Raw genomic sequence first — 15,796 nt, 5'->3', positions numbered from 1 at the left:
CTGAAAGCAGTTTGAAGGTGCATTATTTTGCATGTGCGGAATGAGCCCCTGTTCCCCATATTAGAGTGCACCTGCTCTTAACCACTATGCCACCGCTGCTCGCTCTTTCCTCGAGAAACCACAATTGCCATACCAGTTTATCCACCTTCACTGGGGCAGTTGTTGAAGTACTGGGCTGCCACATTCAACAGGTGAAAATGAAGGAGTCGTTGGAGTCAAGGTCTTTACACTGGACCCCAGGAGACACCATATTTCCCTTCGCAATGGAGTTGTCTGTGTGATGGCTCTCTCTCATGTCTGTTGGAAGCTTATCTCTGCCTCCTCTTTTTGTGACTTTCTTATCTTCTCTGGTACCAACAAAAACAACAACATTTATTTGGCATTTAAAAATAGGTTCTAGAGCATTGCCAGACATTTTTGAAATACAAATCAAGAGCACATTCAAAGCGCAGACAGGAAGACTGTATATAGCAGTATACATTACTTAGAAAGTTCTGTCACTTGTAAAAGAAATTTTGCTACTTTTTCCAAGAGCGCGACATCTGTGTTGTTTAACAGAAGCTCCACAACAGAGCAGTCAGAGTCACTTTCAGATTTGTCTAGGGCCACCCTGGGGGAGAAATTCCTAATGCCCACATATCTTCCCTGGTACCCTTGCAAGAAGATGATGTTTGTGCAAATCTCTCCTGTCCAACCAAGGCAGGAATCCACTCATGACACATTTGGCCAGAATTTGGGCATGTCTGTTACATCCAGCTGGTCTTTGGGCTTCAGACGAGCTTAGATTTCAGCCGGATCCCTTAACGTGGCTTGCTAAACATCTCTGCTTAGGAATGAAGAGTATTGTTCTTCCGTAATGTGTGTGCCAGGTTTAGATAGAAAGGGCACGCAGACACACAAATCCTCTGCTAATACAAAGCCAGTTCATAAGAAAAGCCTTTCCCTTGGTAACCTGCTTGTTAATAAATTGTGTGTGTGTGTGTGTGTGTGTGTGTGTGTGCCTGCAGCAAAATATCAACACAAAAGACTTGTTAAGAGAAATGAAAGAGAATAAACATTACGTGTCATGGGGCGGTGGAACCGTTTGCTGTCATGATCTCTCCAGTGATGCCAACCAAACTGAGTATTTTCTTTTCTTTATTTCAATCATTTTGTAGGCCCCCGTTCCCCTTGCGGGCTCAGGACCTCCACCAATATTTTGTAAAACTTTAAAACTGATACATAAATAACACTGAAATAACAGTTCTAGCCACATTAAAATCTACTCAGACCAGATGGTGAAAGTTCATTAGAAGTGCGACTATCGCTCACGAGGGGAAGGGGGTGGCGGAAGATGGAAGACCCCGGAGGTGCCTCAGCCGTACGCCTGGTGGAACGGCTCGGTCTTACGGGCTCTGTGGAACTGAATCGGGTCCCACAGGGCCTGAGCCTCACGAGGCAGAGCTTTCCTTCAGGTGGAGACCTGGGCCAAAAAAGCCCCGGGCCTGTTCAAGGCGAGCCAGACTGCACACTTCAAACCATTTCAAGATAGGTCGGCCCCATTCAGTTCCCTGAACCATTTTTTGGAAGAAGAAGAAGAAGAAGAAGAAGAAGAAGAAGAAGAAGAAGAAGAAGAAGAAGAAGAAGAAGAAGAAGAAGAAGAAGAAGAAGAAGAAGAAGAAGAAGAAGAAGAAGAAGAAGAAGAAGAAGAAGGAGAAGAACAAGAACAAGAACAAGAACAAGAACAAGAACAAGAACAAGAAGAGGAGGAGGAGGAGGAGTTTGGATTTATATTGCCCCTTTCTCTCCTTTAAGGAGACTCAAGGTCGCTTACGAGCAGAGGTGGGATCCAGCAGGTTCTCACAGGGTCCCGAGAGTAGGTTACTGATTATTTGTGTGTGCCGAGAGGGGGTTACTAATTGGTGATTTTGCCACGTGATTTTTGCCTTAGTTACGCCCCTCCTCTCAGCAGTAGCGCACAGAACTTGAAGCAGTCTAGCAGGAGGTGCACCGGCGTGCGTGGCAGCCTGCGCCTGCGTGCATTCGTTTCCCGCCCAAGGACTGATGCAGCGGCTGCGTCCTTGCCACAGCCCCGCCCAGGAATGCCCCGCCCCCGGAATGCCCGGCCACGCCCCCGTCGCGCCCCGCCCAGCCCCATTGGCACTACGCCACAGTTTGAATCCCACCACCATGGGAACCTGTTACTAAAATTTTTGGATCCCACCACTGCCTGACAGGTAGAGAAATGAAAGTATATAAAGCAACTCTTCTCCTGGCTTGGACTGGTCATACTTTCTCAGCCTAAGCTGTTTCACATGGTTGTTGCAATCATAAAGCAGAGGAGAAGAGAATGATATCAGCTGCTCTGAATCCCACTGGAGAAAGAGGCAGGGTGTAAACGGATAAATAAAATAAGATTCACAACCACATTCACCGCCGATCAGTGGGGAGAGAGGGGAAGCTGGATTTGAATGAACTTTCCAAGTGATTCTGAACAATCTTGAAGTTGCCATTTTGTGTTTCAGTTTGTGGGAGCGACACTCCTTACAACTGTGGTTCGAAATGGGGCAGTGGGAAATGAAAAAGAAGAGGAGTTTGGATTTATATCCCCCCTTTCTCTCCTGTAAGGAGACTCAAGGTGGCCTACAAGCGCCTTTCCCTGCCTTTCCCCACAACAGACACCTTCTAGGTGGGGCTGAGAGAGTTCAGAGAGAACTGTGACTAGCCCAAGGTCACCCAGCAGAAATGTAGGAGTTCGGAAACACATCTGGTTCACCAGATAAGCCCCTGCCGCTCAGGTGGAGGAGTGGGAAATCAAACCCAGTACTCCAGATGAGGATCCACCTGCTCTTCACCACTCTATCACGCTGGAGATGCCATTCGAAATGGCATTTAGGGTGCGCGTAATAGCTCGCGTGTGATGTGTACGGAAGGAGCGTAGGAGCCCCCATCTGCTTCATGCCTCAGACGATTCCTTCCCCCTGGATGCTGGCAGCGTTACGGCAAATTGTCAGGTGCTCAGAAAACACTTGTGAACTAAAAGATCCAGGCCGGTTTCCGCTTGAAATGCAGCAGCTTCAAGGGAAATCAGGGGAAACGGGCCCTCTCGCCAGGCCTCCGTGAAGACGGTTTGCGTTTCCCACTCCAGTGAGTTAATTGCTTGGGAGCACAACATTTTTTTAAACATGAAGTTTAATTGAGGGAGAAAAAACTTAACACGCAGTGCCGCGAGTGATATATTTAAGTGTCTCCGTATACCACGCTCGGCCGTCCAGTGTTGCTGTGAAGAAGAAGAGCTTGGATTTATACCCCACTTTCCGCAGCTGAAAGGAGTCTCAAAGTGGTTTACAAGCTCCTTTCCCTTCCTCTCCCCACAATAAGACAGCTTGTGAGGCAGGTGGGGCTGAGAGAGTTCGGAAAGAACCGGGACGTGGCCAGTGTGTCCCAGCAGGCTTCAAAGGGAGGAGGAGAAGAAGGGTTTGAAGGCTTTTCTCAACCATAAGAAGTCATAAAGCAGCTTAAAAACTCTTTCTCTTCCTCTCCCCACAGCAGAGAAGGGCAACGAGGATGATATTGGAGCACCTTCCTTATGAGGAGAGGCTGCAGCATTTGGGACTCTTTAGTTTGGAGAGGAGACGTCTGAGGGGGGATATAATTGAAGTCTATAAAATTATGCACGGGGTAGAAAATGTTGAAAGAGAGAGATTTTTCTCTCTTTCTCACCATACTAGAACCAGGGGGCATCCATTGAAAATGCTGGGGGGAAGAATTAGGACTAATAAAAGGAAACACTTCTTCACGCAACGTGTGATTGGTGTTTGGAATATGCTGCCACAGGAGGTGGTGATGGCCACTCACCTGGAGAGCTTTAAAAAGGGCTTGGACAGGTTTATGGAGGAGAAGTCGATCTATGGCTACCAATCTTGATCCTCCTTGATCTCAGATTGCAAATGCTTTGACCAGGTGCTCGGGAGCAGCAGCAGCAGCAGAAGGCCCTTGCGTTCACCTCCTACATGTGAACTCCCAAAGGCACCTGGTGGGCCACTGCGAGTAGCAGAGTGCTGGACTAGATGGACTCTGGTCTGATCCAGCAAGCTAGTCCTTATGTTCTTATGTTCTTAGGCACCTTGGGAGGCAGGTGGGGCTGAGAGAGTTCTGAGAGAACTGTGACCAATCTAAGGTCAGCAGCAGGAACGTAGGAATGGGGAAAGAAATCCAGCTCAGCAGGTAAGAGTCTGCTGCCCCCGTGGAGGAGTGGGGAATCAAACCCTCACCACGCTGGCTGGCATGTAACATGTAAATATGTCTAAATCATCATCTGAGTGGTGCCCTCCCCTATAATTGGCAGTTTAATTGGAAAAGTCTAGGGGTGCGTGTATACATTTCCCCATGCCTTCAAAGTGATACTTTTGTGTGTGTGTGGGGGGGGGGGGTTGTTCTCACAAGCATGTCTGTGAATGCAAAAAGTTATTTCTTATAAAAGTCAACTAAGTTCTCCGCTGGAGTGCTACTCTGGAGTAAATGGCTAAGCATTGCAGCCTGAAGCCCCGTTGAGCTGGACTGCTGCATCGCTGCAGATTCGGCCCTCTGTGATCCACTTTAATGTAAATTTTATGTGCTCTGGACGCCTGATTCAACCGGCTGCTCCACACGCGCAGAGTCCCAAAAGACCAGTCGTAGCCCTGGAGGAAACTCCTGGCTGGGTGTGCGGAATGCAGATATGAAAGAACCGCGCTTGATGAAGGAGAAGCAGGATCCGAAGGAACTGAGCAGAATCAGAGCCCTGGAGAAGTCGCAGCGAAGTCGGAGGGGACCCATCCTAGTCAGGGTCAGAGATCGGAGTCTAATCAGTGGCACAGCAAGGGGACATGGGGGGCTAGAGCCCTGGGTGCTGCTTCTTGGGGGTCACGTTGCAGGATCACCCCCACAAACAACTCTGACAGGGTGACACAGTAGCCGTGTTTAGATATTTGAAGGGAGGCCATATTGAAGAGGGAGCGAGCTTGTTTTCTGCTGCTCCAGAGATCAGGAGAAATGGGTTCAAGGTGCAGGAAAAGAGATTCCCCCTAAACATCAGGAAAAACTTCCTGTCAGGGCTGTTGGACAGTGGCATGCACTACCTCGGAGGGTGGTGGAGTCTCCTTCTTTGGAGGGTTTTAAAGAGAGGCTGGACGGCCACCTGTCAGGAGTGCTTTGGTCGTGTGTTCCTACATCACAGGGGGGTTGGACTTGATGGCTCTGGTGGTCTGTGCCACCTCTATGGTTCTATGAACTGTGCCCCACCCCTGTGGAGTTTAAGGCAGGGGGGCAGTCGAACACCAGCCAGCCAGCTCACCCCACCCTCGAACTCCACATGGAGCCTCACCCAGTGGTGGGATCCAAAAATTTTAGTAGCAGGTTCCCACCTCTGCTGTCAGGAGTCTCAAAGTGGCTCCCACTCACCTTCCCCTCCCCTTCCTAGAACAGACATCTTGTGAGGTAGGTGGGGCTCAGAGAGTTTGGAGAGAACTGTGACTAGCCCAAGGTCCCCCAGCGGGCTTCATGTGGAGGAGTGAGGAATCGAACGCAGTTTCCAGATTAAACTGCCATGCATGTGAAGGAGCGGGGAATCAAACCCCTTTCCTCCAGATCAAAGTCAGCCCCTCGTGGGGAGGGGAGGGGAATCAAACCAGCTTAAAGTCTGCTGCTCTTCACCACTACACCACGCTGGGCGGATAGTAATACTCCTCTCAACCTTAATGGAATAGCAGAAGGGGAAGTTGCCAGATTAGTTCTAACAGATGAACAGATGCTGTTAGTCCCTTAACATTATTCTTGACAGCCAGTGTGGTGTAGTGGTTAAGAGCATGTGGATTTTAATCTAGAGAAGAGGGTTTGATTCCCCACTCCTCCATCTGAGTGGCAGGGGTATTTGGGGGTCTTGGGGGTTTTTTTTGAAAACTTTCAGGACCAATAAATCCAAATCCACCCCCCTCCCCGAGTGGTGCACAACTCTAGATACAGTGCAAAAGCTAATCAGCTTGATTAGAATTGGGAGACTTCCAAAGAGGCGAAAAACACAGGAAATGAATGTCTGTAACAGGAGCAGCAGTGGCGTAGGAGGTTAAGAGCTTGTGTATCTAATCTGGAGGAACCGGGTTTGATTCCCAGCTCTGCCGCCTGAGCTGTGGAGGCTTCTCTGGGGAATACAGATTAGCCTGTGCACTCCCACACACGCCAGCTGGGTGACCTTGGGCTAGTCACAGCTTCTTGGAGCTCTCTCAGCCCCACCTACCTCACAGGGTGTTTGTTGTGAGGGGGGAAGGCAAGGAGATTGTCAGCCCCTTTGAGTCTCCTGCAGGAGAGAAAGGGGGATATAAATCCAAACTCTTGCTCTTGCTCTTGCTCTTGCTCTTGCTCTTGCTCTTGCTCTTGCTCTTGCTCTTGCTCTTGCTCTTGCTCTTGCTCTTGCTCTTGCTCTTGCTCTTGCTCTTGCTCTTGCTCTTGCTCTTCCTCTTCCTCTTCCTCTTCTTTAATGAGATAAGAATCCCAACTTCTGGTTCAGCCCTCTGCTGGGGGAGCATCGTCCCAAACTTGCTTGTGAATTCCAGCTCAGCAGTCTCATGTTGCATTCTCCCTTTGAAGCTTTTCTGTAGGAATAACAACTAGTCACGAAGGTCAGCAAAGAAATGCCCCATGCGGATTAAAAATGTTCTCCCGCTGGTTTCTAGGTCTTTTGGGTGTTAGTGTCAGATTTGTGTTCCTTTCTTCTTTTGCGTGGAGACTGACCTGTTTGTCTTAGCAGGGAAAGAGCAGAAGGGCAGGAAGGGAGGATAAATATGAACTGCGCGGATAAGCAGGTGAATTTTGCCTTCTCTTTCTTTGAATCAGTTGTTAGGTAGGGGGAAAATGACAATTTTGGTAACAATCCCAAAGATTTGAAATGAGGAGGAGGAGGAGGAGGAGGAGGAGGAGGAGGAGGAGGAGGAGGAGGAGGAGGAGGAGGAAAAGAAGAACTACTACTACTAACACTACTACTACTAGTAGTAGTGGTAGTGGTAGTGGTAGTGGTAGTGGTAGTGGTAGTGGTAGTAGTAGTAGTAGTAGTAGTAGTAGCAGCAGTAGCAGTAGTAGTAGCGGTAGTAGCGGTAGTAGTAGCGGTAGTGGTGGTGGTGGTGGAGGAGGAGGAGGAGGAGGAGGAGGAGGAGGAGGAGGAGGAGGAGGAGTTTGGATTTATAACCCCCCTTTCCTGTAAGGAGACTCAAAGGGCCTTATAATCTCTTCCCTTCCTGCCCCCCCACAACAAACGATGTGAGGTGGGTGGGGCTGAGAGAGCTCCAAAGAGCTGTGACTAGCCCAAAGTCACCCAGCTGGCATGTGTTGGAGTGCACAAGCTAATCTAGCTCACCAGATAAGTCTCCACAGCTCAAGTGGCAGAGCAGGGAATCAAACCCGGCTCTCCAGATTAGAGTACACCTGCTCTTAGCCACTACACCACCGCTGCTCACAGAAGGTCAATGCCTCTTGCATGCTGGGAAGACTCTTCGTATTGGGGAACAGCAGAGCAGTGGGCAGAAGAGATCCCCAGAAGAGATCGGATCTCGAGAGCTCGAACACCAACCGTGGGGAGGGGGCGCCCCGGTTACTAAGTCAACAGTATTTGCCACTGCTCTTTTGCTTCCTAATTGCGGAACTGTCTTCCAGGCATGGTTTGGTTTGCAAGCTTTGTTCACACTAATTAAAAATCAATTAGTGTGTTGGGCAATTATCTTATTAACCTACCAGAGCTATCATGTTAGATTCCTATCCAAACATGCCTCTGCAACGCTCGGCATTAGCAGTAATGCAAACGGAGCGCTTGTTGTGCGTGCACGTTTGTGTTAATTGAGGAACGCGACACTTCTGTTAATCTCATGCGCTCCTGGTGCGTCTCACTTGGCACACGAGAAGCAAACGATTAGTGGGGGAACCATCCTTCCAGCTAGGAGGAGGAGGAGGAGTTTGGATTTATATCCCCCCTTTCTCTCCTGCAGGAGACTCAAAGGGGCTTACAATCTCCCTTCCCTTCCCCCCCCCCCACAACAAACACCCTGTGAGGTAGGTGGGGCTGAGAGGGCTCCGAGAAGCTGTGACTAGCCCACGGTCCCCCAGTTGGCATGTGTGGGAGTGTACAGGCTAATCTGAATCCCCCAGATAAGCCTCCACAACTCAAGTGGCAGAGCTGGGAATCAAACCCGGTTCCTCCAGATCAGAGTGCACCTGCTCTTAGCCACTACGCCACTGCAGCAATCCCAGTTTTTGTTAGCCTTGTTCCATAATCTGCCGTGCTGCATTCACATTGGGTACCCAGGCTGGGTCTTTGCTTCCCAGGGTGCTGCTGGGTGCCTTATAGATAGCTTTTAAAAAGGATTCAGCAGACTCACAGGGAGAGCAGTGGCATAACGTGGGTGGGGCAAACCAGAGCCGTTTTTGCATGGCACAACTACACTGGGGTTGAGCCAGGACCATATATACCTCGGCTATTTTACCCTGGTTCCTGCCTATGCACGGCTCTTCTCTTCGGCCCAAGAGTAGAGTTTGAAATGCTCCAGTTTGTTCCGCATGTGCTGGACTTCTGTATTCACTTCGGAAGCATGTCTGGGCATGCCCAGTGTCCCGTGTTCTGATTTGCTGTTGTGTTTGAGTGGCAGCTTGTCTGGACGTCAAGTGGGGAGATCAGGTTGCTGGGCGGGGAAAATAAACTTGGTTTGCTCCCTACTGGTGTTTTTGTGCATGTGCTGTGGGAATGGAAGAAATTGATCAGTGTTTTTAATGGTTTAAAATAAGATTTTGCTGTCAGGGGGAAAAACCAGTGAATAGGTCTGCCAATCCAGTGGTGGGATCCAAAAATTTTAGTAACAGGTTCCCATGGTGGTAGGATTCAAACAGTGGCGTAGCGCCCATGGGGCTGGGTGGGGCACAACAGGGGTGTGGCCAGGCATTCAGGGGGCGGGGCATTAACAATTTCTCTGTTGCTGTAAAAAACTCTTACTGTAAAAAAAGTTCCTAATTTCCAGATGGTATCTTTCTGTCCGTAATTTAAACTCATTATAGCAAGTCCTATCGTCTCCTGCCAACAGAAACAACCACTTCTCCTCTAATTGACTGCCTGTCGAATACTTAATATTTTCAAATACTTGATTTTGTTTCTAGAAATCAAAAGAAGGATACTTTCCTTAAACAAGGAACTTTACCATATTTCTAAAGCATGTTTTTAAAACAGCCCAACAGGGAGAATGATCCCGTTTTCAACCTTCGCTAATCAGCCACATAGGAAACAACAGGACTTTATGATTTTTGGACCTAATGGAATTTCTAACAGAAAAGCAGACCCAATTAGTCACCCCCTCTCGGCACACGCAAATAATTAGTAACCCACTCTCGGGAACTGGTGAGAACCTGCTGGATCCCACCTCTGTGCCAATCGATTTAAAATAAACTTGTACTGAGGAAAATGGACCAAGTGATTGTTCTGATTGGGTGTTGCTTTTGAGTGGCAGCTGCAAGCACCTGTGAGCTTGTCCAGTATCCTGCGCTCTGACCGGCTGCTGTTTTTGAGTGATAGCTTGAATGGACGATTAGCTGGCTGGGCAGGAAAAATAAACCGGTTCTGCTCAGACTGCACCGGGATTTTCAAAAAGAACCTCTGAACGGGTGGTTTTTGAAAATCCCAGGCTAAGGTAAATATCACGGGGCAACACCGGGACAGACCCCGTGCAGCTTCAGGAGCCGTGCGGAATCCCTGGTTGCACAGGGATATTTTCCGTGCTCACCCAGGGATATTTTGACCATGCAAAAATGGCCCAGGGCTCCTGTCCTGGGTGCCAGTGGCTAGGGGCACACTGGCGGCCATCCCCGTCACTGCCTCAGCCAAAGATTTCTGTGTTAAGCACCCTGTACCTTTAATTTCATACCAGGCAAGTGGTCAGGAAGAAACTGGGAGTAGGACCAAGTCAGGGAAGGGGTGGTCCTTCCTGGCCTTGTGCCCTCTCCCAATCTCCTCCCTGGCCGGCTGCTTTCCTGGCACAAAGTTCATCATAATTAAGAACATAAGAACATAAGAACAAGCCAGCTGGATCAGACCAGAGTCCATCTAGTCCAGCTCTCTGCTACTCGCAGTGGCCCACCAGGTGCCTTTGGGAGATCACAGGCAGGATGTGAAAGCAATGGCCTTCTGCGGCTGTTGCTCCTGAGCACCTGGTCTGCTAAGGCATTTGCAATCTGAGATCAAGGAGGATCAAGATTGGGAGCCATAGATCGACTTCTCCTCCATAAATCTGTCCAAGCCCTTTTTAAAGCTATCCAGGTTAGTGGCCATAACCACCTCCTGTGGCAGCATATTCCTGGACACAGTACTCCAAGTGCGGTCGCACCACGGCTTTATATAAAGGCATGACAATCCTTGCAGTTTTATTATCAACTCCTTTCCTAATTATCCCCAGCATAGAGTTTGCCTTTTTCACAGCTGCCATGCATTGAGTTGACATTCCCATGGAACTATCAACTAAGACGCCCAAATCCCTTTCCTGGTCTGTGACTGATAGCACTGACCCCTGTAGCGTGTATGTGAAGTTTGGATTTTTTGCCCCTATGTGCATCACTTTGCATTTTGCTACATTGAACTGCATTTGCCATTTCTTAGCCCACTCACCTAATTTATCAAGGTCCGCTTGGAGCTCTTCGCAATTAAACTTAAGGGGGCACTAGGCAGCCCATGGAGGGTGCATTTTTTTTGGGGGGGGGAGGAACTTTGGTCTTGTCCTGAGGTTCATTTTCTTTAGATCCATCCCTGGGGGAGAGGTCAGTCAGCGGCTAGGAGCCATGGTGACTAAATGTCCCGAGGCAGTCAGCCTCCAAATCTGTGCAAGAATGAACTATTCATGAGAGCTTTCACGAGGGCTTCCCGATGCAGGTAATAAGGTTGCACCGTACAAAATGGTTCTGAAACTTATTTGAATAAATGATTGCCATTGTGATCTATATTGCTGTGCATAGCTTATTGTAACAAGAATCTTGTTATATAATTTCCACACTGCTTAATGTTATGTTAATATTGATGCCAGGCCTCTGCGTCAGGGAATCATAGAGTTGGAAGAGACCCCAAGGGCCATCCAGTCCAACCCCCTGCAATGCAAGAACACGCAATCACAGCACTCCCAACAGATGGCCATCCAACCTCTCTTTAAAAACCTCCACAGAAGGAGACTCCACCACACTCACAGGTAGTGCATTCCACTGTCCAACAGCCCTGACAGGAAGTTTTTCTTGATGTTTAGGTGGAACCTCTTTTCCTTCACCTTGAACCCATTCCTCCTGGTCCTGGTCTCTGGAGCAGCAGAAAACAAGCTTTCTCCCTCACCAACATGACATCCCTTCAAATATCTAAACATGGCTATCATGTCACCTCTTGACCTTCTTTTCACCAAACTTAACATCTCCAGCTCCTTAAGTCTCTCCTCCATGTAGGGCATGGATTCCAGACCTTTGACCATTTTGGTTGCCCTCCTCTGGACCCGTTCCAGCTTGTCAATACCCTGCTTGAATTGCGGTGCCCAGAATTAGAAGAAGAAGAAGAAGAGTTTGGATTTATATCCCCCCTTTCTCTCCTGCAGGAGACTCAAAGGGGCTGACAATCTCCTGGCCCTTCCCCCCTCACAACTAACACCCTGTGAGGTAGGTGGGGCTGAGAGAGCTCCGAGAAGCTGTGACTAGCCCAAGGTCACCCAGTTGGCATGTGTGGGAGTGCACAGGCTAATCTGAATTCCCCAGAGAAGCCTCCACAGCTCAGGCGGCAGAGCTGGGAATCAAACCCGGTTCCTCCAGATTAGATACACGAGCTCTTAACCTCCTACGCCACTGCTGCTCCTTTTTATGCAGAATATTTTATGCACAATATTGCAGGTGAGGTCGATGCAGCGCAGAATAGAGAGGTACAATTACATCCCTTGATCTGGACACTATACTTTTATTGGTACAGCCCAGAATCACAGTGGCTTTCTTGTTTCCTTCTGGTGGTTTCTGACTTCTAAAATTCTAATGCGTTAGTTATCGAATGTCCCATTTTGTTGACCGTATTGACCCAATATGTGTGAACTTCCTGAAGACCCTCTAAGAAAGGCAGGTTGCAATTAACCTAATAGATGAAAAACCAAGCTAGCTGAGAACCTGTGGGCACTGGAGTCCACCCCACAACGAAACGTTTGGAGCAACCCAAGTGCAGATGGATCCCATCCCGGAGATGAAGGCAGTGAAAGCGCCGCACGGGGGAAACGGTCCATATCCACCCAGCAGAATTTCATCCTCTGGCAGCGAGGAAAACTTGTTCATCCTTCCATCTATCAGTCCCCTTACAACATAACAGAATGGCCTCCTATCTGTATCATCTGACCAATCCAGATCAGAGAAGAGCTTTTTTCACTCGCTCGCTTCAATGTTTTCCCTTCTGCCATACTACGAGGTAGATATAACAATCTAGAAATGTGCAAAAGGGTGTGCTCATGGGATGCAAATCAATTAGAAACATTAACTCACCAATTGTTCTGTTGTCCCAGATCGGCAAGTATTAGAATTAAATACTCTAGGTTGCTTTCTATTGATTGATTGATTGATTGATTGATTAGGTTTATATACCGCCCTCCCCTGGAGGGCTCAGGGCGGTGAACAACATGTAAAATAGAGCACATATATCAGATTAAAATCCGTTAACTATCAGTTAATACAGGCTCTAATAAATATAAACCCTACCCCATTAAAATGCAGCATTATTAAGATCACATAAAAGATGGCGCCTGCTATCAATTCCCTTAAAACCCAAAGGGAAGGGCGGCAGGATCCACTTGATGTTATAAGGAGGGGGGGCCCATCAGCGGCTAGTCTCCCCAAAGGCCCGGCGGAACAGCTCAGTCTTGCAGGCCCTACGGAACTCATTAAGATCCCGCAGGGCCCGGACAGCTGGCGGAAGAGCGTTCCACCAGGCCAGGGCCAGAGCTGTAAAGGCTCTGGCCCGGGTGGAGGCCAGCCGCATCATTGAGGGGCCAGGGACCACCAGTAGATTGGCCTCTGCCGAGCACAGAGACCGATTCGGGACATATGGGGTAAGACGGTCCCGCAGGTACGGAGGTCCCAGGCCGCGCAAGGCCTTGAAGGTTAACACCAACGCCTTGAAGACGATTCAGAATTCAATTGGTAACCAGTGCAAGCGGTTACCCCAGGTCAAGTCCTCTTTAATCATAACGCCCAGAAATTTAAAACTAGCCACCCGCTCCACTCGATGTCACTGCTTTTTTATGACCCTTTTACCTGGAAGTCAACATGGTTAAGAGTGGTGGACTCTACTCTGGAGAGCCGGGTTTGATTCCCCACTCCTCCACATCAGTGGCAAACTCTTGTCTGATGAGCCAGATTTGATTCCCTGCTCCTCCACATGAAGCCTGCTGGGTGCTTGGGCCACGCCCAGTTCTTCTGAACTCTCAGCCGCACCTGCCTCACAAGGTGTCTGTTGAGAGGATAGGAAGGGAAGCAGTTTGTAAGCTGCCTTGAGTATCCATAAAGGAGAGAAAGGTGGGGAATAAATTATTTTCATTATCATTATCGTTGTCGTTGTCGTTGTTGTTGTCGTTATTGTTGCTAGTTATGCAACCTCTTCTTTCCCCAAGAGCTCTGGGAACGTTCTCAGTGTGTGTACGTGTGGATCTGGGGGCCAACTCAGCAGGAAGATTTTTCTGTGAGAGCCAGCGTGGCTTAGTGGTTAAGAGCAGGTGCACTCTAATCTGGGGGACTGGGTTTGGTTCCCCGCTCTTCCACTTGAGGTGTGGAGGCTTATCCGGTGAACTAGATTAGCTTGTGCACTCCAACCCATGTCAGCTTGGGTGACCTTGGGCTAGTCACAGTTCTTTGGAGCTCTCTCAGCCCAAACCACCTCACAGGGTGTTTTTTGTTGGGGGGGGGGAAGTGAAAGGAGATTGTAAGCCCCTCTGAGTCTCCTTAGAGGAGAGAAAGGGGAAAAGTCTTCTTCTCCTTCTCCTTCCTCTTCTTCTTCTCCTTCTTCTTCTCCTTCTTCTTCTCCTCCTCCTCCTCCTCCTTCTCCTTCCTCTTCTTCTTCTCCTTCTTCTTCTCCTTCCTCTCCTCCTCCTCCTCCTCCTCCTTCTCCTTCCTCTTCTTCTTCTCCTTCCTCTTCTCCTTCCTCTCCTTCTCCTTCTCCTTCTCCTTCTCCTTCTCCTTCTCCTTCTCCTTCTCCTTCTCCTCCTCCTCCTCCTCCTCCTCTTCTTCTTCTTCTTCTTCTTCTTCTTCTTCTTCTTCTTCTTCTTCTTCTTCTTCTTCTTCTTCTTCTTCTTCTTCTTCTTCTTCTTCTTCTTCTTCTTCTTCTTCCGTCCCACGGCAAATCCTGTTGAAATGGATGATCCTAGGTCGTCGCAGTGCCTTGTGCAGCCCCTGTTTGTTTCGATAAGTCTTGCGTGGGTCAGCTTTCACGTGGGCTCATGCCGCTTGTGTACAAACCGAGGAGGGGTGGCTTTTACATTTACTAGCATCCCCTGTTTTCTCACTTCGAGAACATCCTTCTGCTCTTTCCTTTCATATTCCAAAGGGTTTGCGTTTCCACCCCAAGCCGTATTTTAATTGCTTGTTAAAAAAGCAACCCAAACATGTTTCTCCGTATCCTGCCCTCTTCTGATGTTGGAAAATGTCTTGAGCCAACAGCAGGCAGAAAAACACATGTCCGGTCGCATCATGCTTAACATCTGACTGACGTCCCGGGGATTGCCCCCAAATGGGCTTTCCATGCTCCCCATCACTCAGCTACAAGAGACAGCCTTTAAAAATTTAGAGGTCTTTGGAGCAACCCACGGGAAGGAGCCCAGAAAGACGCATCCCTCGCCCGTTGCTCTGAATTGCAAAGCAGGTTGGGTTTTAATTTTTCATTTGTTTATTTTTGGCATGCTGTACGTGCCGGCCGAGGAACTCTGCCTGCACCGCTTTGAAACAACCTTCTTGGGCTGGATTCCCCTTCATGTGACCTCTAAATGGTTTTTGCGGCTCTTCACTTCTGCTTCACCTGCCCCTCTGTACCAAGGTAAGTCCCAGGTTTCCGGTACCTGGCTCCAAGGGATGCTCTTTCCCTATTTTGTCTCTATCTGATCGTTTGGGGAGATGTTACGTCTCCAGAAGTAGGAAAACAAAGACCTCCTTGCAGATGACGCCAAATTTGGAGGGGAAGCTAATACCCTGAAGAGTTTGGATTTATATCCCCCCTTTCTCTCCTGCAGGAGACTCAAAGGGGCTGACAATCTCCTGGCCCTTCCCCCCTCACAACAAACACCCTGTGAGGTGGGTGGGGCTGAGAGAGCTCCTAGAAGCTGTGACTAGCCCAAGGTCACCCAGCTGGCGTGTGTAAGGAATTCTGAAGAGCAGAAATAAAAAGACTTTTTTGACGAAAGATCCTTTATTCAGACATCTCAGAAAGCTCATACACGAAGCATGTCAGGAATGGAGTTTTCCCGCGAAAAGCTCAGCTATAATATCTTTCCCATTTTCCCCACCCCCAATCGGTCCGGTCCCATTCTCATGGGAACGGAATGCTCATCTCTCTCTACAAGATAAGCTCTCCAGCAGCGTGGGTGCTGCTGTGACTGGCTCATCGCCCGAGCCCAAGAACTCAGTCAAGGCCAAACCACTGTAAAGAGATTCAGTTCCACTGAAACCTTTACAGCGTGTGTGGGAGTGCCCAGGCTAATCTGAATTCCCCAGAGAAGCCTCCACAGCTCAGGCGGCAGAGCTGGGAATCAAACCCGGTTCCTCCAGA

General features: G+C 48.9%; 1 protein-coding gene across 1 annotated transcript in view; it reads left to right on the top strand.

Annotated features, from left to right (window-relative positions):
• The window catches only part of LOC125426438 (MAM domain-containing glycosylphosphatidylinositol anchor protein 2-like), a 409,319-nt gene extending 408,107 nt beyond the window's left edge, over window positions 1–1,212 (top strand). Inside the window, exon 15 of the mRNA XM_048484696.1 lies at window positions 1,158–1,212. Within this exon, the coding sequence (XP_048340653.1) occupies window positions 1,158–1,212 (55 nt within the window). The remainder of the gene's footprint in view (window positions 1–1,157) is intronic.
• Window positions 1,213–15,796: the final 14,584 nt, after the last annotated feature.

This window comes from Sphaerodactylus townsendi, linkage group LG02 (genome assembly GCF_021028975.2).
Source record: "Sphaerodactylus townsendi isolate TG3544 linkage group LG02, MPM_Stown_v2.3, whole genome shotgun sequence".
In the NCBI taxonomy this organism is placed as follows: domain Eukaryota; kingdom Metazoa; phylum Chordata; class Lepidosauria; order Squamata; family Sphaerodactylidae; genus Sphaerodactylus; species Sphaerodactylus townsendi.
The sequence above is the reverse complement of the archived record's forward strand: the minus strand, read 5'-3'. Positions and strand labels throughout refer to the sequence as shown.